Genomic DNA, 23,711 nt, shown 5'->3' on the forward strand with positions numbered 1-23,711 from the left:
CAAAATTTCATGAAATATGGAGTTGGAGTTTGTAAGCCGATACGAAGTCAACTGCAGGTGAATTTGAAGTCGTTTTGGAGTCTCCAGCGAATTTTTGAAAATTATTGGAGGATCCAGTAGATATTTGAAACTTGAAATTTCCTCAAAATTTCATCAAATAGAGATGGAAAGCTTCGGTAAAATTAACTCTGCACTTCAATTTTAACACTCTCTGAAGACGATTTCCGCTGGGTTCAAGTCATTTTGAAGCCTGCAGCGACTTTTTAAAAATTACTGGAGCCTCCTCCGGATTTTTGAAATTTGAAATTTTCACATTTCATCAAATGGGGTAAGCAAGCTGAAATTTACTCTGCAAACTAATAATTTAAATACAATGAAGTCGACTTCACAGTGGTTTCAAGTGGTTTTGAAGCTTCCAGCTACTTGAGCTACTTTTTGAAATTTCAATTTTCCTAAACACGCCATAAACCTTTCAAAAAGTCACTTGAGGCTCCAGAATGACTTGAACCCACCTAAAGTCGTCTACAGAGGGTGTTAAAATTGGAGTGCAGAGTTAATTTTAGCTTTCCATCTCAATTTAATAAAATTTTAGGAAAATTTAAAGTTTCAAAAATCTACTGGAGGCTCCAGTAATTTTCAAAAAATCTCTGGAGACTTCAAAACGACTTCAAATTCACTTGCAGTCGACTTAGGGCCGAATTCATAGACGTTACTTAAGTATCACTTGGCTAAGTGGTGAATTTTGATTCAATTTTTCTCACGAACTAATAAAAATTTCATATTTTTAAAATGATAAATCAATACTTTGGAGTCCAATCTCTCAATTTAATAAAAAAAAAAAAATTCAAAAATTCAATCACGCTTTGGAAAATTGCTTCAAAATTCACCACTTGGCCAAGTGGTCCCTAAGTAACGTCTATGAATACGGCCCTTATAGTAATGAATTGAAATTAGTTTGCGGAATGAATTTCTGCTTTCCATCTCCATTTCTGATATTTCATGAAATTTTGTGAGAATTTCGATTTTTAAAAATCTGCTGGAGGCTCCAGAACTGCTCAAAACGGGTTAAGACAGTTTTCAATCGATTTGGCAGGTCAAAAATAGGGTACATCCCAAATTTCAGCTTTCTAGGTTAATTAGGTAGAATTTTGATTTTTTCCCCACACTGGTCAAAATTTGATTTTTGAAAATTCACCGAAAATCGAAAAAGGCACTTTAGCACTTGCCTGTTTTTTAGTCTAGATTTACCTTTGTACGGGTTAAAAAAATGCATGCAAATCCTATGTTCTTAGAATTCAAAATCTGCGATTTCGGCTTCGGCTGACCTGTCAATCAAAATGGCCGCCATTTTGTAAGTAGAAGTAGGGTCACTTTAATTTTGAGGAAAAGGGCTACAAACAAATGTTCCTTACCTTAGGACTCCCCCTTTACTTTAAGAAAAAAGTTGTCCGGGAGGATGGGAAGGGGGTGCAATTGATCCTTATGCGGGCCCCTGCGACTAAAATCTCACACTTTTTTTACTCATAAGTGCCGTATTATATCACTGGTAATAATTTTTGTGATTATTTTGGGAGTCGCAAGAGTCGCATGGCGCGACTCCTCAAAAAGAAGAATCAGACTCCTCAAAATTGCGACTCAAGAGTTTCAAAAGAGTCCGACATTCCCCGCGACTCCGAGTCGCCCCTGCTCTGGAAAAATGATTAAAATTTGTGCAACTTGGCACGGCAAAACGAGTATGCAATTTTATTAACACACAAGCCATTTGGTCTGTAATCAATTAGCAGGCGCAACTGGCACAAGTATAAGTAATTAAGCAAAATGTAATATTGTAATTTTTGGTCTTGGCTCTTGGAGGCTTCTGCTTTTCAATTCGAATTTTTCAAAAGTAAATCAAACGAAAATTTCAGTATTGTCAACATTATTTTCAAGGGGAAAGAAAAAGATCAACGTTGAACTCATTTGGAAAAAAAAAACATTCACAATTTCTATAATGATCATTTTGAAACCCTTGAATGTTTAGGACAAAAACATTTGAATCTGAAAACGAGCTTTTTGATGTGTTCTTTAAAAAATTATAAAAATATTTTTATTTCATTTCAATGCTCGCAACTGGAATGTAACAAAAGAAAACAAAAGAATTAACGATTTTTTTATTAATCAAAAAAATTAAACAACAAACATAAATATTACATGTTACAATGATTCTAACATTTCTAACATATCGAAATTAAAACATTCAAATTAAAACACAAAAAAACAAAAAAAAAAAAACAATGGAAAACTAAAAATAATTATAGTAAAGCACCTTTGCATGAAATGTTATTCCTACTCGTGGCCTTGGTCAGGGTCGGGTAAATCACTAAAAATAAAGCGTTAGGAAAAATCAATACGAAATTGTCGGTTACAAGTTTTTAGTAAAATCCGAAATCAGTAATGGAAGATTAGGTATACAAATTAACTGCACTTTGCATTAAAAATAAAAGGTTTAGACTAGAAATAAAAGTTACTTTGGTGCTAATATAATATAAATTTTATACTGGAAAATTAAACTTCCAGAAAACAAAAAACAAAAATAATAATAATATTAGTAACGTTAAACTTTCTCGTAAAAAGGGAAAACAACAAAATAAATGAGTGTTAAAAACAAGGAGTAACAAAAGTAAAAAAGAGAATGATATGAAACCATATTTAAAATAACATTGCACTTGGTTAATTTTTTCGCGAGGAAAAGTGAGATGAATGAAATTCTAGTGAGACCATTTTCTCGTGCTTGCAGATCTACATAATATTACATAAACAAATTTAGTTTTTCAAGGTCTTATAACTACAATATTCTTCGCTTCTGTTCGAATATGAAAAAAAAAATACAAAAAAAAACGAAGCAATACGTAAACTTGTACAAATCACAACACAACGATATTTAATTTGAGAAAAAAATTTCTCTTTTATCAAATCTGATCATTGAAAAATTGTTCATAAACGATGAAATTATTCGGTTGAGGTACGATGGTACTAAGATGGTAATGTTTCTGTAGAAATTTCAATAATTTCTCGGAAGGTCTATCAATCGGAATCAAGTTCACAGTAACACTATTATCCTTCAAAAATAACACGTGGAATTATTCAATACTCCGATGATAATTCAAAAATCAAAATGAAAATTCTATCAATCAAATACTCACTTTGAGCATAAAATCGAACAACTGTTTACCATAACCTTGTCTTTGTTTCGACTCGTGAATATAAAAATCTAAGCAACAGAAGCAACGTTTTTGAATATACATTCCAGCGAGATCAAATATGAATAAATTCTTCCATCCCATTTTCAAAAATCCGATCACATTTCCATCACAACTGAAAAAATTCAAAGTTTACATTAGCTCGAAGATTTATCAATACCTACAGGTTGAAAAAAACGCATTTGAACGAACTTATTAGCGTTCAAGTTCACCATAAGGTAGATGATCTGATCTGAGTTGGCAAATTTTAAAGCACTTGTGACTGGTGTTCTGAGATTCTGAGCTCTTCCCGAAGCTTCTCCCATTTTGTCCAGAATATGACCCATTGTTGCAATACATAATCTGCAATATTGTAACACAGTTGAAAAGTTGAAATAGATTTTTACGAATGATGGAAAAGAAATCTAATCAGTCAACTTACCTCTTCTCTTCAACAGATCCTGCGAAATCAATTGGTAACAAATTATTTTGAATCACGGATACCTCGTCCATTAGGAAATCACTCAATTTAAATTTAAACTCCATTTGGTAGACGAATAGTTGCATGTTCGACACAAGTCCCTGGTAATAATAATATTTGTTAGAACATCACCAAACATGTAAACTTGGAAAGTACGAGATCACTTCGAATGGAAAACTTTTTTATTTGAACGAAAACCGTACAATTTTGAATGCTTCATCTTTCCACAAATTGTAATTTTGAGACGAAAATCATCATAAATTTAAAATATTACGCACATTTTGACATTTTAATTTGAAAAACGAGTAACCGAGTAACTCGACTTGTTTATTTTTCAGTTTTTTATCAGCGAAAAATTTCATGTTGCGATAAATCAGTGTTGCCATTGCCAAAAATACAACCAGTGTTGTCCAACGCAAAAGTATAAAAAGAAAAATAAATCAGCTGGAAAAATTTTTCATTTTTTTAATGACGAATGTGATGACGAAGGGAAAATGTTTCAAGACCTTTTAAAGGTCAAAAATGACTTTTAAACGTAAGTATATCATTTGTTTAGTATTCCAGCTCCACTTTCAAACTTCTCGATCGCTTGAAAGTTGAAAATATTACGCAGGTAGGTAAGAATCTCCAACTTCTTTCAAATTGATTTTTTGATTTGTAAAAAACAACGTCAGCGTTACAGAAAGTAATATCTATCTAATCAAACTCAAAATAATATGAAAACTAGGTACACCCACATCAATTAAAACTTTTCCATTTTGAATGTCAACGAAACACTCATCGCAGTAAACATGCAATAAAACACACATGAAAAAAATAAACCTACGTACGAACTAAACGCTCATAATCTAATCAAATAGACGAATTTTTAATACTCGTTGACATTTCTACATTAAATCCAATTATGCAAACAAAGTCTCGAAACAATAAATATCGTATCACGCACACAACGATTAATATTCTAAACCTAAAGTAGAACCAATCACAAGCAAAATGTCAAGATTGAATCTCTTCGCTACAATTTGTGCTGCGTTATGCTTCACGGTAATTAACTCGAAAGGAGCTAACAATAGTGAGAAAATCTTGAAAGTAGGTTCATTCTAATTAATAATATAATTTTTTAATTCCAGTTGGCCGAATCGAACTCTGTATCTATGGTTGATCTATCATCTTTGCTGCAATATCCACCGTATTACTCCGCTTTGGGATACAATAGGCCTGCATCTCTCAGCGATTCTGAATACCAACAATTAGTGCGGATTTCAGAACAATATAACGTCAATCTATCGGATTTATATCAATTATACGATTTATCGTGTTATAATTTACCATCTTGTAGCGACGATGTTTATATCAATATGATCCAACAGTTTGCTGAAGCGATTGAACTTGAACGAATGCGCAGAGGATTACCTTGCAATCGTTATTTGGTAAATGTTCAATTAATTTTTCTGCATTTTTTTTCCAATACCTATATTATGAATTTGATTTATGAATGAGTATTTAAAGAATACGAATGCATAACTTTTATCACTTTTATAAATGCTTATTTCAGCTTCGTTCATCTACTTCATCACCACTGGTCAACCCACTAATCGTATAAGTATTTTCATCACCATACGTAGGTATATCTCTAAGATAGGTAAACGAATAATGCCTCATATGAGAATTTTATAATTTTCAGAACTCACCTGTGGTATTGGCAAGACGTGACATGATGGATGTAAGTAAAAAAAAAAGCTAATTTTTATCTACTAACAAGTATATTTAGCTTAAGCTGATGGAAGTAGGTATGAGAAACAAAGGCTAACGAAAACTACTGATGAACATTTTCAGACTATGAATAATTTATACAATCAAGGCTCCGATGCTGCCAGTACACTTTACAAAAATTTATACAACATGGCCGATTATGCAATTTCTAAACCGACACAAGCGTTCCAAAATCAGATCAGCGATATCGTCAACGAATATACCCCTAATGATTTAATGGATAAGGCTGAAAACTTCGCTTCTCGATTGAACGAAAGTATGAAATACATGATCCCTGGTTACTGATTCATCTCGTAAGTCAAACTCGCATTTTGTTTACATTCTCGGAACGTTTATTAGGTAAATTCAAGCATGTACCTTTACCTATTTATCACTTTGAATGTGTTTGTGTTGTAGTTCGTTTGCCAGTGAAATAGATGTTCAGTGAAATGGAAGACCGATTATAGATATGCTTTTAAAACAACAACAATTAATATTTTCATCTCAATCTCACGACCTATGTCTTTCCTTGAATCCATAGAATAGTATAAGTCTACTACTACATGTATAATGTGTTTTATTAGCAAAATATGTACCTACCTAATAAAATATCTAATAAATATGCTACCGATTTCAAGATAGAAATCATAGTTGATTGTTATGTTTCCTATCTTTTAAATGTTTTTTTTCAATAAAATGATCATTTCTTTGGCGTTGCATTGAGATTTTAGCATTGATAAAAATGATAAATAGCCTATAATTAATACGCGGACTCTCAATGATGCACAGGCAATCTATGCTCAAATAGGGGTACGTGAACTTGAGCTGATGCTACAGTTTTTGTGGCTAGATATTGCGCAAAAATGCTTCAAGTTTTCAGACAAAAAAAAAACAGTTACGATAGAATTAAATCCTAGTGATTCAAAATTTCAGGAGTTGAAGTTCATTTTTGTATTTTTGGCAAATTTTTGAAAATTGAAAAAATTAAAAAAAAACGGTTGTAAGAGGAATTTTAAAACTTTTTCATGAAATTGAAATTTTTCAAGCAAATCAACAACCATTATCTACCTAGTTTTGGGCCATTTTAGAACCTCCAAGCGATTTTTAATTTTCTTCCAGACATTTCAAATTATTCTGGAATGGTCAAAATATTTGGTCGGTGCTTATTTTGGGCACTCTCTCCACCATTTTAGTTGTACAGAGCGAGATTTCAGAAAAACTAGTTCAAAAGTGAATTTTTGACCAATTAGTCATTTTTGAAAATCAAAGAGCCAAAAATAAGAAAAAATAAAATTCAGCTCAGAAAGCTAAAATTTGGGATTTGCTCTACTTCCAACCAGCCGAGTGGATTAGAAACGGTTTTGAACCATTTTGAGCAATTCTGAAGCCTTCGGTAGATTTTTCAATTATAATAAGCAAAAATTGAGACCTGACGTGCTAAAGTTAATTTGGACAGATTTTATGGCGTTTTTTTGGAAAACTGGGATTTTCAAAACGTCGCTGGAGGCACCTAAACGACTTGAAACCACTTCCAGTCGACTCAAAATGTAAAAATTGGCGAAAAGTTTTTTTTTCAAAAGTAATTTGCTGTAGACAACTTTGAATTTGAATATTTTGAACCGTAACAAACAGCTAGATCTTGAAAATATGCGACCAAGTCGATCAAAAGAGCCACAAAAACGATAAATCCGAGTTTATAAAAGCTGAATTTCATTTTTACTCTAGATGGCATTTTTTCGAAAACTGGAAAATTGAAAAATTCGATGGAGTCTCCAGAATGGCTCGAAACCATCACCAATCGATTTGAAAGGTTGAAAATAGGCTATACGAACGAAATTTCAATCTTGCACCGTTGCACGATAAATTTGATCAAATTTTATTTTTTTATTTTTTTTGAAGTTTGAAAAAATTTTTATAAGTACTTAATTTTGACAAACTTTCTGAGATTTTTTGCGCCGAAGTGGTGTACTCGTACTTTGGGGTTCTCTTTCGATTCCCTGCTGTCGGGTACCTTCCTAGTTGGAAAACATTTTCAAAGTTATTAGAAATCATCCCGAAATTGAAAACTTCCAGCAAATTTTCAAAGGGAAAGAATTTCATAAAAAATTTCAACCAAATCTGTAAAAAAAAAAAAGAACCCATTATTAAAACTTTTTGGAAGATTTAAATCTTGAAAAATTCGATTCCATCGAATCAAGGTACAAATCAAAAAATGTCAAAAAATATTCAAATATTGACTCACTGAAAATTCAAATTTGAACCAAAATTACTTAGAAAAATCAAAATTTCAGAAAATTGACCTAGGAAGCTAAAATTTGATTTATTTCCTATTTTCGACCTCCCGTGTCGATTGGTGACGGTTTCAAACTGTTCCGGAGCCCCCCGCGAATTTTCGGTTTCTCCAGTTTTTGAAAAAATGCTGTAAAAAAGCTTAATAGGGTGAAAATGGAATATAGCACCTATAAACTCGGGTTTCACCATCTTTGCGATTCTTTCGATGGATTTAGGCATGTATTATCAAAATCTTTTGGTGTCGGTTTAAATCCAAAAAAAAAAAAGGGCAAATCTTATTCTATACCATTTAATAAAGCAATAAAAAAGTGAATAAAAAAGCTGTAGTTCGGTTTCTACCCTATTTTTGACCCCCGAAGTCAATTGTGGTGATGGTTTTGAACTGTTCTAACGCCTCCAGCTAATTTTGATTTTTTTTCATTTCAATTTTCTTCAAAAATAATCACCAAAAAAAAATTTGGATTTGAACTGGCTCAAAAATATTATGAAAATATGAGACTAAATCACATAAATAGGTCTCAAAGAGAGTAACTCTGACAAGGGAACCTCTTGAGGTGACCACTTCTGATTTGAACGGGACCACGATTTTTGGAAAGAGCATGTTCTAAAACCCCCAAATCCAAATTTTCAGCTGCCCAAGTTCATTTTTCGATTTTTGGCGAATTTTTGAAAATCCAAAATTTACTATTTTGGTGATTTATGTTTTTTTCTTTAAAATACGTACTTGATCAGTAAAAATGTTCAAAATAAGTCCTAAAACTGATATTAACCCCCCAAATCGAAATTTCGCCATTTCCAGCCATTCTGGAGCCTGCAGCGCTATTTTTCAATTTCTCCAGAATTTTGAATTTGCTCCAGAAGACGTGAATATGAAGTTGAGCAGCTAAAAATCGAGTTGTGTGTTATACTCGACCTGTTTAACGAATTTATCCACATTTGAGCCGATTCTGGAGCGGACACCTCAAGAGTGGGTTTTTAGGGAGGCCCAAGAAAGGCTGGAAATGGCGAAATTCGCTCTCGTGTGGTTAATTAATCACAAAATACAGCGATTCGCGCAAATTTCAAAAATTTTCTCACAAACGAGGAATTTTTGGTTTTTGGATATTTTTATTTTGAAAAAAAGCTGATCAAAAAACCACTCCTAAGGTGTCCGCTCCAGAATCGGCTCAAATGTGGATAAATTCGTTAAACAGGTCGAGTATAACACACAACTCGATTTTTAGCTGCCCAACTTCATATTCACGCCTTCTGGAGCAAATTCAAAATTCTGGAGAAATTGAAAAATAGCGCTGCAGGCTCCAGAATGGCTGGAAATGGCGAAATTTGGATTTGAGGGGTTGATATCAGTTTTAGGACTTATTTTGAACATTTTTACTGATCAAGTACGTACTTTTTTTAAAAAAACATGAATCACCAAATTTCAAAAATTCGCCAAAATTCGAAAAATGAACTTGGGCAGCTGAAAATTTGGATTTGGGGGTTTTAGAACATGCTCTTTCCAAAAATCGTGGTCTCGTTTAAATCGGAGGCGGATGTCTTAAGAGGTTCCCTTGTGAGTTAATAAGTAGGTAGGTTCTGAATTTCATCAGTTTTTTTTTTATTTCGAAAACTGGAGAAATCGAAAATCCGCTAGAGGCTTCAGAACGATTCGAAACCGTCATCCAATCGACTCGGAGGGTCAAAAATTGAGTACAAACCAAATTTAAGCTTTCTAGGTCAATTTTTTAAAATTCTGGCCCAAATTTGATTTTTTAGAAATTTGCCAAAAATCGAAAAATGAATTTCACCATCTGAAATTTTGGCTGGTGGTATATTTCTGAGTCCTCTTTCGATTCCTCTTAGTCCGGTTCAAAAATTTTATAACCAGGTGGGATACTTCCCTCGTAAAGAAAAAAAATCAAAATTTGAACCTATCACATTAATATTAATTTTACAAAAAATTGACCAAAAAAAGAGACAAATATACCCAATTTTTTGCATTTTGTTCTCCCTTTTATTTCTCTCCATTTCTCAGAAAAATATTTAAAACCATCAAAAGTTACACGATATATCAATAAATAAATAACAACGAGGATAAAAATACGTAATAGACCCACTGTCTACTTCCAACCTACATCATTGATTTGGCAAATACATACATCAATATGGACACGTAAACCCACATTTGGTAAACTTACCCATCTGCAATAATCAAAAATTGAGACAGGTACACACAAGTGTTGGAATTTCCTCTATATAACGTTTACCTATTGACTCGATTTTGAAAATTGAAACGACACGATGGTCGACGTCACCTCCAAATATAGGAAGACTAACAAATATAAAAGTTGAACAAAATTTCTACACCTGTAGTAATATCAGAACCTTTCTTCACGTACCTTACTCTTACGAGTGTGTAACCGACGACAAAATGTCTTTAAAATCAACACTCTTAGCGCTGATCGGATTCGTCTGTTTACAGGTACCTATTCAACAATTCATTTTTTAAAAATACCTACCAATAAGTATGTAAAATCTCTAAAATTATTATTTCATTTTCAGACGATACAATGTAACCACGGTTCCCTTCCTATGATACCTTCTACACCGTCTGAAATATCGTTATATCGTGATATGTTCTACGACAAAGATGGACATTGCATTCTAACATCAAATTATCCATATTACAGCTACTTCGATTACTACCCTTCGTCGAAACTGACCAGCGATTACGAGTTCAATAAGAAACTGGGACTGTATTCGGCCATCTACGATACCCCGTTATCGAATTTATACCAAATGTACGACATAATTGAAAACAACATGCCAAATTTGCCACGAGACCAACAACTCAACATGTTGCAAGATTTGGCTAAATCCTATCAAGATGAAAAAATTCGAGATGCTGTAAATCCTTATCAATACAAATTGAATCCGTCGGCTTACCCCAATGTAACTTGAACACATTTCTCATTTTTCCTTCGTTTTTATTGCCACTTATTTTTTTTTGGTATTAATTTTATTTCAATTTTTAGTCACTAACGATGGCTCAACTGATGGGTTATTTACCTTCCGACCTGCCTCCGTCCATAGCGTACATGCAAAACTACATTGACAGTTTGTTGCCTACCCTAAACCCGGATACTTTGGCTGAAATTCAGCAAGCTGTTTACCAAAATACTCCTCCAGGAATGCTTCCGAAAGCGGACGACCTTACTTTCCAATTACAAACGGCTATGCGTTACATGTTAGCTAATGAGGTAAGAAATAAAACACTTCGTTTGTAATTGTATTTTCGTAATTGTTATCACATTACGTATAATTCTTTGTTTTTCCTCATTTTCAGATGTATTTCATTCCTAATTACTGAACGTCAAAATGAAATATGAATGATTATTGATTACTCTTCGATAATGTTTTAAATTCCGAATATGCATATTATTTTTAAAATTAAGCTCATGTAGTACTTTTTTTTTCATACAACGATCTTTGAATGGAATACAACGCTAACCAATTCTTCAGAATTTGTCAATTATTTATTTATTATTTAGGTAGGTCTATAAATTACAGAAATTAGAACTATTGAATGAGTTTATCAATAAAACTGGTACCCACAACACCGATTTGTTTTGGTTTTTTAAGAATTTGGTACTCCCAATCTGCATTTCTTGGGTGAATTGAGGGGATATCATGAATGAAATTGAAACTATTCTATAGTAAGAGTTAAGAATTGATGAAAGTGTTTCAAGAAGTTTGCACCCCTCTTCTCATCTCATTCTACATAACATGCAGTGCCCTCAATCATTGAAAGAATCAACAATTTTCATCCTGTGATCATTGTTCTCAGATACAATTCAGATATACGTTCAAAATTATTGAAATTTACCTACCAAATTTTATTTAAAAAAAAAAAACAGGGATCGTACTCAATTTTTTCCAAAAAAAAGGTAGGTAACTTTGGTAACCAAAAAAAAAACTCGAAAAAATAACCAAAAAGTAACAAAAAAAAGTGACAAAACTCTAAAATGTTGAACTGTTTTGAAACTTTTTGATGAAAAATCAAGACTATTTGACAATTTTTGGTAACGTAAAATGTTTTGCGAATTCTGGAAAGAAAAAAAAGCAGAATAAAACGAGACAGACAATTCCAACGAAAGGAATGGCTTTCTGGCAATTTCTGGCTTTAAAAAAACAAGGCTTTGGAATTAAAAACAAAAAGAAACGACGAAGTAGGTATTTTTAGAAAGTTAGTTAAAAAGCGAGACTTTTACAATTTGAACAAAAAGCAGAACGTTTTGGGAATTATTCGCAAAAAAGTGATACTTTTTGGCAATTTCTGGTAAATACTTCCTTTGAAAAAAAAAAATGGAAACAACAGAGATTTCACAATTTTAGCAAGAATGAGAAATTTATGGAAATACTTATGAGCAAAAAATTACAATTTTTCACAATTTTTTTTCGAAAAATGAGATTTTTCTTCGTAATTTTCAGCAGTTTTAGGTTAAAAAATTGAGAATAACCGAGTACAAGCCCAAAAATAAAAATTTCTGGTATAAATACGTATGTACCTACTTCCTCAAAAAAAAAAAAAAAAATGTAAAAAGCAGAAATTTTACAATTTTAGCACGAATGAGCAAAACAAAGAAATTAGGCTACATTTTTTCACAATTTTTTTTCGAAAACGGAATTTATTTTCTTTGTAATTTTTAGCAATTTTAGCTAAAAAAAAAAAATTGAAAGTAACCGAGTAATATGGGCCCAAAAATGAGTCGATTATGAAGGGTGCTTCTTATCACAGAAAATTGAAGTTTCAAGGTCATTCAATTTTCTCATTCGAGAGGTCGAGACTCTAGTAACTGAGAATTTTTTCGATTTGTCAAATGAATGATACCTAGTCAGAAAATAAACTCGAATAAAGATTTCTCCAAATAAAAACGATTTCAAGGATTGAATTTCAAATACGAAGGGAACCTTTTGAACTCGCACCCTTCAATTTGAACAAAACCAAGTTAGATCGAAAGAACATACTTTGAAACCTCCGTAAGCCAAAATTCAGGTGCCAGAGTTCATTTTTAGATTTTTGAAAATTAAAAAAAAAAATTTAAAAGAAGTCTGGAGGACAATTTTTAAACTTTTTCAAGGAATTCACATTTTTTTGAGCAATCGCAAATCCTTCGACAAGTTTTCAAATTTTTCCAGTTTTAAATCACTCAGGAAGCGACAAAAATGAACTTTTTAGTGATTACTGCGGAATTCCACGAGAGCCAGTTCAGAATTGAATTTACGATCAATTTGTAAATTTCAGCCAAACGAACACTTTTTTATTTGAGATATCACCTGATGAGAGGGTGTCCTCCAATAAGCATCGACCATTGCGATATGCGCCAAAATTGGGTTTTGGTGCTTCCAATGCGATTTGAAATTTCTGAAAAAATTTGAAAATTCGCTGGAGGCTCCAAAAAGGTCAAATAGCGATTGTTCTCGAGTCAGGTGATCGTGTAGACAAACAAGACGATATTTTTAACGTTTGAGACGGTGCCCTTATGAGCACTGATCAAATTTATAGGTTCTAAAATTCTTTTTTGGTCCCTCCTCAGCGATTTGAATTTTCTGGAGAAATTTAAAAACCTGCTGGAGGCTCCAGAATGGCCCGAAAATAGTAAGTAACTGCTGATGTGTGGGAATTGAATTGAAAGAATTATTCACGTGGTTCACTTCACTCAAAAAAAAATATATATTTGATGAAAAAGTTTGAAAATTTCACTTTAAACAGCTTCCTTTGAATTTCTTAAACTTTCAAAAAGTTATCCAAAACCCAAATACTTGCCTACCTACATTTTAAATTTTCAAAAAAATCAAAAACTGAAAAAATTTAGCGCAAGTATGGTATAAGATCCTTGTTTTAAATAGTCGAGAGTCCTAAAAATTGGGAGCAAGATTGTGGATTATTTTCAAGCATCAAATGATGAAAATCGGCAACATTACTTTTGTTTTGAGCTTGAAAAATTGATAGTGTTGTGTTGGTAAAAACTCAAACTTAAAAAATTTTCAAAATCTCCAAATTTTTCAAAAAAATTGCTCAAAATATTCTCTATAGTCCAAAATTAATATCCTAATTTCATGGCAACCACCCAAGAGTTTATCAGTAGCATTTACCAAAAGTCGACTTTCATCTGGAGCAGTTTGAAAATCACGGTAGAGAGAAATCTATTTTTATTGAAGGCTCCAAATGGGCTCGAAAATAGCCGCAATTGAATAAAAAAAGTCAACTTCAACATACCCAACTAATCAATTTTCAGATTTCTACTCCACGATTTTTAAAAAATTCATTAAAAATCCAAAAATGAACTTCGGCTACTAAAATTTTGGTTCTGAGATGAAAATGGGACGATTTTTCAGCGAGCCAATAATATAAAGTTTCACCATCAGAAAACATCAAATTCGATATACCCAAATAAAAAAATTTGGGTCAACTTACATTATGTATAGATTTCTAGAGCTTCTCCAGTTAGGTAACTACATGGACAAATATTGAAATTTAAACTTCTCAGTCCACTTGAATGATTATCGATGCTGCGTTTTCAAAAATAGTCAGGAAAGTTTTAATATTTTCATTCTTTGTCCCCCCCCCCCAAACTCATTAATCGTGAATTTGGGTGTTTAAGCCGTCATTTTTTTTTTTAGGATAACTGTAAGTGGTAATCACTTCATTTAAGAACTGCAATACAGCATCAGCATCAGCATTTGCAGTCGCTTTTGCGAACTGCAAAAGCGTATTTTGTTGCTCTACAACTTCCTATTGAAATATATTTTTCACCTTGTGAAGGATTCAATGGCTCTACAAAATCAATCTCCAAGTGAGATAACAGGGATGGATTTGTTTTCTCTTTCCTAAAATTTTTGCATTCATCAATCATGGACGATCTCCTCCTTTTGTACACCTCAAACAGAATCTCAGGGTCGTGAGTTTGTGCCCCACGTTGGGCGCCATTTGTAGCATTGGCCCTCGCGCCAAAAAATAGATGCAATAAAACTCAACACGAATAATCAGAGGCAAAAAAATAAGGAAACAGCCCAGGACACGAGAGCCAACACTAAACTAAAACTCATAACTAAAACATCTAGTGTATTTTACCTAACAATAAAATCACACGACGTGCCATCAAAATTTTTTCCAAGTCAGCACTAAGTATGCTGCCTCGGCAAATATTTGGAACGCGCGTGTAGCGACGTTACACAATCTAAAAACCAATCTGTAATGATTTTGAACCATTCTGCTTCTGGAGCTTCTAAAAAATTTGTGAACCTTCCAGTTTTTTTTGGTATTTTTGCGATAAAAGATTTGGTTACAAAAATGAAAAATCTAGCCAACACAACTGGAAAAATTATGCCATTACCATCAAACCATCATCTGAATTTGTAAGTTATGAATTACATTAGAGCTCTCTTCAAGGAGGCTTTCAAATAACCAACAAATTTAATAATCAGCCATGAGCTTTGGAACAGCTCAAAAATTCCACTAATCAATTCAGGAAGTCAAAATTGGAGTATAAACCAAATTTCAACTTTATTCATCCCGATTAAACCAAATTTTGAAAATATTTTTCACCAATGTTTGTTCAAAAATTTGATCAATTTAAAAAACTGAAGCTCAGAATTTACAGAATTTAAAATTTGAGTTATGGTATATTTTGGCCTCTTGGGCCAGCTTGAGGTAAGTACAATCTATGCTACAACTGCCAGTCCCAGGAGTAGAGAAGAGAAACCTTAAGAGATGTTTGGAGCATTCACGTTGCAGAGGCTGGTAACTCATCATCAGCAGGCTGGAAGCTGAGGATGAGGCTAAGACCAAACCTAACACCTTGACGTGTGCCCAGCGTCAAAGCTGCAACCTGAATGGGCTACAACATCAATCAAGCCATCTCAGGAAGTAGGGGAGAGGAGAAAACAATCGGAAAATATCCCTGAAGCAGCAACAGGAAGAGCAGCGAAGCTTGCGAACCCCAATACTCAAGAGTCATAAATACTGCTAGTGCTAGACACAAATCCTGTACAAAAGCAAGATTTCAGCACTATAACTGAACTTTGGGAAAGTCAGCTTGAAGGCGCAGAGGGCAGCCCCCTCATCAAGCTATACTTCCTTGGGCTAGAAACCCATAGAAGTGAAAAAAACAATTTCTAGAGAAAACAAAAATAAGAAGAAATGGGCTGAAAAATCAGGGAACCCTGTTGGGCAGCAGGCAAAAAAGCCCATGCTATGGAAGAAACAATGATGAAAACACGTTGACAGAATGCCTGATGAACAGTCCCCCCAAAAAGTCAAAAAGTACACTCCAACTGGCAGGAGGAGTAGAGGAAGACCAAAGAAAAGACTTGATGATACATCGGTGAGCAATTCTTCTACATTTTCCCAGACAGGCTGAACAGCTCACCGGGTCAAAGTTCAATGATGATGATGATGATATATTTTTACGAATATGAGGATTTGCCTTCTTTCTGGTATTGATTGAGATCCTACTTTTAAAATTACTTGGATGATAGGATTTATTTTTTTTCAAATTTTCAACTGTTCGCTTTCAACTTTTGCGATTACCTATCACAAAAAATTGAGCTTTCACATTGAATATTTAGTTGTGAGCTTTTCAAATTTCTCAGTTATTGTTTTTTAAATTGCTTATCTATCTTTTTGAAACCCTGCATTCAGATTTGCTTCAAGTTGAATCAATTCTCAATAATGAGCTTCAATGCTACTTATAGGCAATTTTTAAATTTTTTTTTTCATGTTCAAGAGAAAAGTGAGAAAAATGTTTAAAAAATGAAATTGAAAAAATATTCAATTGAAAACATTATCCAGTTTAATCAAAATCGAAGTAATTTGACTTCTTGAAGAGAGAAGTTTTGAGTTTGAAAACATGTTTTCCAATTTTTTGGAATAGGAAAATTTGTGAACGAATACCTTAACTTTTTAGTTGCCTCAGGAAGGTTTAAGACTATAAACTTGAATCGCACTTTTTCAAAGATTTGTTCGATTCCATACAAATTATAGCAATAGGATGTAATTTTTAAAAAATCTACTTTTTTTCTTTCGAAAATAGATCTGTTTTAAGAACCCATAGCTTCTGCTCTTTTCGACCTAGACCCTAAACTTTTTTATACTTATGCGATTTTCAGCTCAAAATAAAATATCTCTTGTGAATTTGATCAAATACAAAGTATGTTATTTTCTCCCATCCATCTCAATACGAGCAAGCAGCAAAAAATATCAAGCCCATAAATTCCTATTTGCTTAATTTCACCGCAAATGGCAACGTCATCGCATGGCAAATGACGCCAATTCGCATCAATTTCATCGCGAGATACCATTAAAGTTCGCAAGTTTACAAATCAAAAATATGTAGAACGTACAAATACAAAAGATAGACCAAAATACATTTTAAAATAGATGACTTCGAGCTGTTACAATATTTCATACCTATTTGAATATCATCGCAGCGCCTATACCTATACGTAATTCAACGATCAAATATTTTGACACCCATCAAAAATGATGAAATGCAAGACAGACGATTAAATGGGAAAAATTATCGTATAAAATTCGCAACAAAACGACTACAGCGATCAGTAAATTGAAAAGTCCTAACCGATTCACAAGTACGAACTCGAGTCACTGATAAAAATGGCATCACGAGTGTTGTTATTGGTCGCCCTCTTGGGTGTTTTCTCATCTCAGGTGAACTATTCGAGAAATTCGAGTATACTTTACTTTGAAAAATATTGTCCATAAATTGATAAATAATTTTCTATGAATGTTTTTTAATACAGAACGCCAACGCGGTCGATTTAAATCTACCGTACGATTCGTCGATCTACCGTCAGATGCTGAGTGGAGCACCTTGGTATTCTTACTGCGATCTTCCATGGTTGAATTTCTACGAACCTGGACTTTACGAAAAATTCTACCAGATTGCTCAACAATATAACATCAGACTGAGCGACGTTTACCAATACCACACCATTCTCGACATGAATATTCCCAACTTATCGTACTCAGAGGAGAGTAATATTTTGCAAGCTACTGCCGCTGAACTTAGGAAAGAATTGGATCGCAGAGGAATCTACAATTTGCCAAGTCCACCTTCTTGCAAACTCAACGATGGATATCCACAATACCCAGTTTGTCAACTTTTTCATATCCTTTAGAAATTTTAAAATTTAATTCTGCGAGTAAATAGGTACCTAATAGACGTATTTTGGTTTCGTTACAGGTTAATCCATCATACCCCACTGTTAATCCTTCTATTCCAGTTATTGCTAAGAGATCGCCTAATGTAAGTGTGCTCATTCTTATAAATTAAAATTTATCTAAATCATAAATTATTTGTAAGTACAATATAGATATTGGTAATTTTCAACTTACCTACCTAATTATTTACAGTTGCCAGTGATCCCTGATAATTATCCAATGCCTGATCCCACCTATAATCCTTACTCGACCGATATCACTCCATCTTCGTACGATTACTCGTTGGCTTACAAGAATCTGTACACCATGCTGGATCAATATATGCCATATCTTCCTCGTTCGGTTTATGAAAATATCAAGAATACCATTCTGAACAATACTCCACCTCAATACCAACATCTTGCCGATGACGTTGCCAGCCAATTGTCCACCAATATCCGGTACACCGTTGGAATGGCTGTAAGAATTACAAATTTATTAGTATACATAGGTATAAATGCTTACAATAATTACATTTAAATAACGAGTAATGAAATTAATTTCCATTTACAGCAACAGAGAATGCCTCCATTCTACTATTACTAATGGAAGAACCTCGTCGTATCACTTCGTCCATAATTTATTTCTCACATCTGTTATTTCGGCTATGAAACTTTTGTAAAAAAAAAATTGATAACAATAATAAACGAATCCGTATTAATTAAATTGTGCCTGTTTATTTTATCATTTGAGTATGAAGTAGTTGCATTTTTCCTCATTTGTCAACATTTGACATATCAATGAATAATTTCATAATGAATCGAGAAAAAAGTGTTTAAAAAATCAGTAATTGGAACGTGCATGATCACTAAAAAGTTTGCTGGCTAGTAATCAAGAATATTTGAAAATACCGACACTATCAATTTTTCAAGATCAGAATAAAAGTAGGTGGTGCAGTTGACGATTCTCCCCACAAAGAAGTTTGTATGTACTTGGTGAAAAATATGATTTGGAGCTTGAAAAATACTCCAATCTTGCTCCCAATTTTCAGGACATTGGATTAAATTTTGAAGAAAAAAAAAACATGGATCTTATCTCTTTACTTATGCTAAAAGTTTTCAGTTTTTAATCAAATTTTTTAGAAATTTAAAAATTTGTCAAGTATTTGGATTTTGGACAAATTTTTGAAAATTTTAAAAATTCAAAGAAGCTGTTTGAGGTGAAAATTTTTCAAATTTTTCATTTTTTTTTTAGCAAATGAAGAGTGATATTCCAAAACTCGCTTTGTCCATTTTCACAACTTTTCAGGAGAGAGGAAAAACAGTTTCCCTTTAAACGGGTAAATTGGCTTTTTAGGCGAGTTTAGCACTTTATTTGGGTGGATTTATGATGTAGGAGTGTAGGTATACATTTCATCCACTAAATACTGCTGAAAAAAATTTCAATAAAAATGGACAAAGCGCATTTTGGAACATTATTTTTTAAAAATTTTTTAGTGAATTGGCTATTTAGGTGAGTTTAACACCTCATTTTGGTAGGTTGATGATGTAGGAATGTGAGTTAATACTTCATCTACCAGGTACCACTGAAAACTCAACTTTGATAAAAATGGACAAAGCGAGTTTTGGAATATCACTCTTCAAATGAACCCAGGTGAATAGTTTTTTCAATTCAATTCCCACACATCAAAAATTATCTACTTACGAGTTTTGAGCCCTCCTGGAGCCAGCAGCGATTTTTCAATTTTTTCCAGAGATTCCAAATCGATCTGGAAAATTCAAAAATGAGCTTTAGCACCTGTAACTTTAGTGGGTGCTTATTGGGCGACCTTCTCAACCGTTTTAGAAAATTACCACGAATTTCCATAAGTGTCAGTTCAAAAAGGAATTTTTGACAGAAAAATTGAAAATTTTCAAAGAGGGTACATAAACGACTGTGTTTTTTTTTTTTTTTTTTTTTTTGAAAGAAATCGTCTAGTGTGTCTACATTTATGATAACCCGACTCGAAAACGATCGCAATTTGACCTTTTTGAAATCTTCAACGCTATTTAAAATTTCTGGAGAAAGAAAACTCGGGGGGGGGCACAAAAAAGCGCGTTAAATTGCGATTGCTCTCGAGCCAGACGATCGAATGAGGGAGGGATTCTACCTGATGTTGAAAATACGTATCATAAATAGTCAATACCTGAAAATTTTTACATTTTTTTCCACACACAAGATGCAATTTCTTGACGAAAATCCCACTTCTTTGAATATTTGATTTTGGTTCATTTTTCTGGAATTTACGAATCGGTCAACAATTCACTTTTGGATTGGCACTCCTAAAATGGTCGTAAGGGTGTCCAATAAGCATCGATCAATATTATTGACGCTAACGTTCATTGCTGATCCCCTTATTCCTTTCAGAGTGATTTGAAAATTTATGGAGAAATTTGAAAACTTCTTGGACACCTTAAAAATGTAAAATCAAATTGAGATTATTTTCGAGTTGAGTGATCGTGTAGACACATCAGATGATATCTTGCCCAAAAAATCGCTTGTTATACTCCTTCTTCGAAAATTTGATTTTTCACTTTTTCTGAAATCTGCAATAAATTGTTCAAAAATTCACTACCGGTCCCAACTTAGGGAATAACCGACCAAAGTTATTAGTTATACGAAGTGAAGTTCATTTTCAACCCTTTCAGAGCGACTTAAAATTTATGAAAAAAATAATAAAAAATCGTTGGAGGCTCCAGAATGATCCAAACGAGAGTTGAATCAAAGTAATTCATTGTTCACGATGATTCATTTCTTTCAAAAAAAAATTACACTTCATGAAAAAGAATAAAAACTATCCATGAAAAAGTTAAAACAACCTCTTAGAATCTTTAACATTTTTAAAAAATTGTCAAAAATCCAAAAATGAACTTTAGGGCCTGAAATTTTGGTTATATGAGTTTTAGCACTCTTGCTCTTATTTCACGATCAAACTTTGTTTCAAAATTTTTATCAAAAATATTGAAAATGATGTAAAAAAATATTTTCAAAAAATCACCCGAATGCTATTTTAACACTTATATGTACATCGCAAAAATGGTCAAATTTACATGAAAAATGCTGCAAATGTCAGAAAAACATAAATGAAAAGCTAATAGAAGATATTAAAATTTCATACAAAATTATTCAAAATGTTATAAAAATCATTAAATTTAATTTCTTTAAAAATAGCCCAAAATGTTATCAAAATTATTTGAAACCACATCAAACTGTAGAAGACATCCAAAAAAAATTTGCATTCACATTCATTTCAATTAATCAGTATTTTGTACACATTACACAAAAAAATAACAGAAAAGCTAATAGAAGATATTAAAATTTCATACAAAATTATTCAAAATGTTATAAAAATCATTAAATTTAATTTCTTTAAAAATAGCCCAAAATGCTATCAAAATTATTTGAAACCACATCAAACTGTAGAAGACATCCAAAAAAAATTTGCATTCACATTCATTTCAATTAATCAGTATTTTGTACACATTACACAAAAAAATAACAGAATTGAAACCCCTCAACTCAACACTCGTAAATATTCATATCCACTTTTTTTTTTGCTAATGATCAATTAGGGATAGGGGGTAATTTTTCATTGGAGCAGAATTTCAGTTTTTCGGCAAGTGTGAGAAGATTATGCGGCAGGTAGGTATGCAAAAAATGGTCCTGATTCCGAGGACCAAAATTAAAACGCCTTTTTTCAACGGTACGAGTATGTTGCAAAATTTTTCACCTAGGCTAACCTACTTCGTAGTGAGTTATATTTTGAGCCCATGCTCCCGGAGGAATAAGGACTAGGATGACTGACTTTGCAAGAATTATGTACTAAAGCATACGCTTGTAAATATTTTGCAGCAAAAACACCTTTTACAGAAATTGTTTCCAATTTGAACTGATTTTCCATCTAATTCACTTGGACAACATTTTCTTACTGGTTTCAATCATACAAGTTCAAAAAAGTGATCGAAAGAGTCAGAAAACACGAACAAAACATACTTTTAAAACAAGAAAAAGATCACAAAAAAGCCAGAACATTTTTTTAAAAAAGCTAAAAAAAAGGACTTTTTGACAATTACTGTCAAAAAAAATTATGACCTGCAAATGTTGCCAGAAATGAGAGTAGTAAACTATTTCACAACATTTTGGTAATAAAGCAGGGGTTTTCAGCTATTTTAAGAATAAAAATGAAATTTTTTGTCAATTTCTAACAAGAAAGCAACATTTTGACAATTTTGGCAAAGAAGCAAGACTTTGAGCAATTTTTTGGAAAAAAAATGAAGCTTATAGGAGTTTTTTGCAAAAAATCAACAATTTTTATTAATTTTTTGGCAAACAATTGAAACTTTTCAGCAATTTTCATCAAAAAAGTGAGACTTTTTGGCAATTTTTGATATATTTTTTTTTGGTAATTTTTGATATTTTTTTTTTTTGGTAATTTTTGGTGTTTTTTTATGGCAAGATTTTTCTGCAACAATTTAGTAAAGAAAAGCTCCAAATTCCAGCTCAATTTCTTCAAAAATGAAAAATCGAAACTGCAAGAGTCAAAGCCAAAATGAAAAAAATTTTGAGAAAAAAATTGAAAATACCAAAGTACAAATTTCAAAACTATTTTGGTATTGGTTTTCAGTATTTGTACCAATTTTGAAAATTTAATTTGGTATTTTGTAAATTTTTTAATTTTTTAAAAAATTAGGCTATTTGACAGTATTGGTTTTTGGTATTGCTATCGTTCCTCAACCCTTCTGATGAAGTGGCTGAAGAGACATAACAGTACCTACATGCGAGTCCCACCTTCGAGATATTGCTGCCAGAGCTGACGACATGTGATGTCTCCTGCGACATTTACAAAAAAATACCAAGTGTGAGAGTGGCCCCCTGGCAAGGTTTGGGCTAAATTGAGTTGGTTCAATTCTGGACCAGGGGTTATTCAATTTGTAAGAGTGTTGCAGTAAATAAATGTGTAAGTGCCAACATTGTATAGATTAAATTTTTAATTTTCAAGTCCTTCTAATGTTAAAGTTCCCTCTTCTCCTTCAAGTTCCTACTTGTATACTTTGTACGTTGATAATAAATAAAAATTTGTTTTTTTGTTGTATTTGGGTACTCCTTAGTTACTAGTTAGTCTCTTCTCAAAGCTGGCATAGCTAACTTGCTCACAGAAGTTGATGACTTTTTGTGCCTACTTTGTCATGGCAACACACTCTGTCCACCCCTATCTGCTTGGAGGAAACACACCAAGATGGGCCCCTGAGCCCAGGGTGTCTCTGGGGGGGGGGGCGTTCATAGGACCTCTCTCCTTTCTTTTTCCTCGTCCTCTTACATTTCAGATTGTACACTTGGTATTAACAAAGATGGTCTAATAAGGAAGATGTGAAAAAGAGTGCAGCTAGAGTGAATAATTTTTTTTAGGTAGGCGTGTGTGTGTGGGGGGGGGAGACAGTGTGTCTGAGAATTTTTGCTAGTAGGAAAAGGGGCGAGGAGAGGGGAGAGGAATCACCATTCAGTTTCAACAGCTCCACTGCCTCAATAAATTTCCTTTATTTTTCGGAGTATGCAAATTTATCACCATCACAAATTCGAACTCTAGTCTAAATCAAGTAGGTAGAGAGGTACCGTACTTCCAGCACTTGGCAACTGAAGACACAAAAATAGAACTAAAATCTGCAGTCGTGCAAATAAACCAGTTGGTTCATTATAATAACCACCACATACTGTTCGCGATGATGTAAAA

At 32.9% G+C, this 23,711-nt stretch overlaps 4 protein-coding genes across 4 annotated transcripts; 3 read left to right on the forward strand and 1 right to left on the reverse strand.

Moving 5' to 3' along the window:
• Positions 1-2,135: 2,135 nt before the first annotated feature.
• On the reverse strand, positions 2,136-4,056 carry LOC135840097 (alpha-tubulin N-acetyltransferase-like). The gene is made up of 5 exons (XM_065356441.1): positions 3,903-4,056; positions 3,661-3,800; positions 3,432-3,581; positions 3,183-3,354; positions 2,136-3,098 (listed from the first exon to the last, which is right to left on the reverse strand). Exons 2-5 carry the CDS (start codon positions 3,783-3,785, stop codon positions 2,949-2,951), a joined length of 597 nt encoding a protein of 198 aa, XP_065212513.1. The 5' UTR covers positions 3,786-3,800; positions 3,903-4,056; the 3' UTR covers positions 2,136-2,948.
• Positions 4,057-4,588: 532 nt separating this feature from the next.
• Positions 4,589-6,170, forward strand: LOC135840096 (uncharacterized). The gene is made up of 6 exons (XM_065356440.1): positions 4,589-4,743; positions 4,830-5,129; positions 5,255-5,296; positions 5,384-5,422; positions 5,536-5,765; positions 5,869-6,170. Exons 1-5 carry the CDS (start codon positions 4,693-4,695, stop codon positions 5,755-5,757), a joined length of 654 nt encoding a protein of 217 aa, XP_065212512.1. The 5' UTR covers positions 4,589-4,692; the 3' UTR covers positions 5,758-5,765; positions 5,869-6,170.
• Positions 6,171-10,044: 3,874 nt separating this feature from the next.
• LOC135841055 (uncharacterized) lies at positions 10,045-11,341 on the forward strand. Its single transcript, XM_065357843.1, has 4 exons — positions 10,045-10,204; positions 10,285-10,674; positions 10,758-10,982; positions 11,069-11,341. The coding sequence occupies exons 1-4, from the start codon at positions 10,154-10,156 to the stop codon at positions 11,090-11,092; spliced, it is 690 nt and encodes a 229-aa protein (XP_065213915.1). The 5' UTR covers positions 10,045-10,153; the 3' UTR covers positions 11,093-11,341.
• Positions 11,342-17,314: 5,973 nt separating this feature from the next.
• On the forward strand, positions 17,315-18,670 carry LOC135841007 (uncharacterized). The gene is made up of 5 exons (XM_065357785.1): positions 17,315-17,452; positions 17,545-17,895; positions 17,988-18,050; positions 18,158-18,424; positions 18,518-18,670. Exons 1-5 carry the CDS (start codon positions 17,399-17,401, stop codon positions 18,548-18,550), a joined length of 768 nt encoding a protein of 255 aa, XP_065213857.1. The 5' UTR covers positions 17,315-17,398; the 3' UTR covers positions 18,551-18,670.
• The last annotated feature ends 5,041 nt before the right edge of the window (positions 18,671-23,711 follow it).

Source organism: Planococcus citri, chromosome 3 (genome assembly GCF_950023065.1).
Source record: "Planococcus citri chromosome 3, ihPlaCitr1.1, whole genome shotgun sequence".
Classification (NCBI taxonomy): Eukaryota; Metazoa; Arthropoda; class Insecta; order Hemiptera; family Pseudococcidae; genus Planococcus; species Planococcus citri.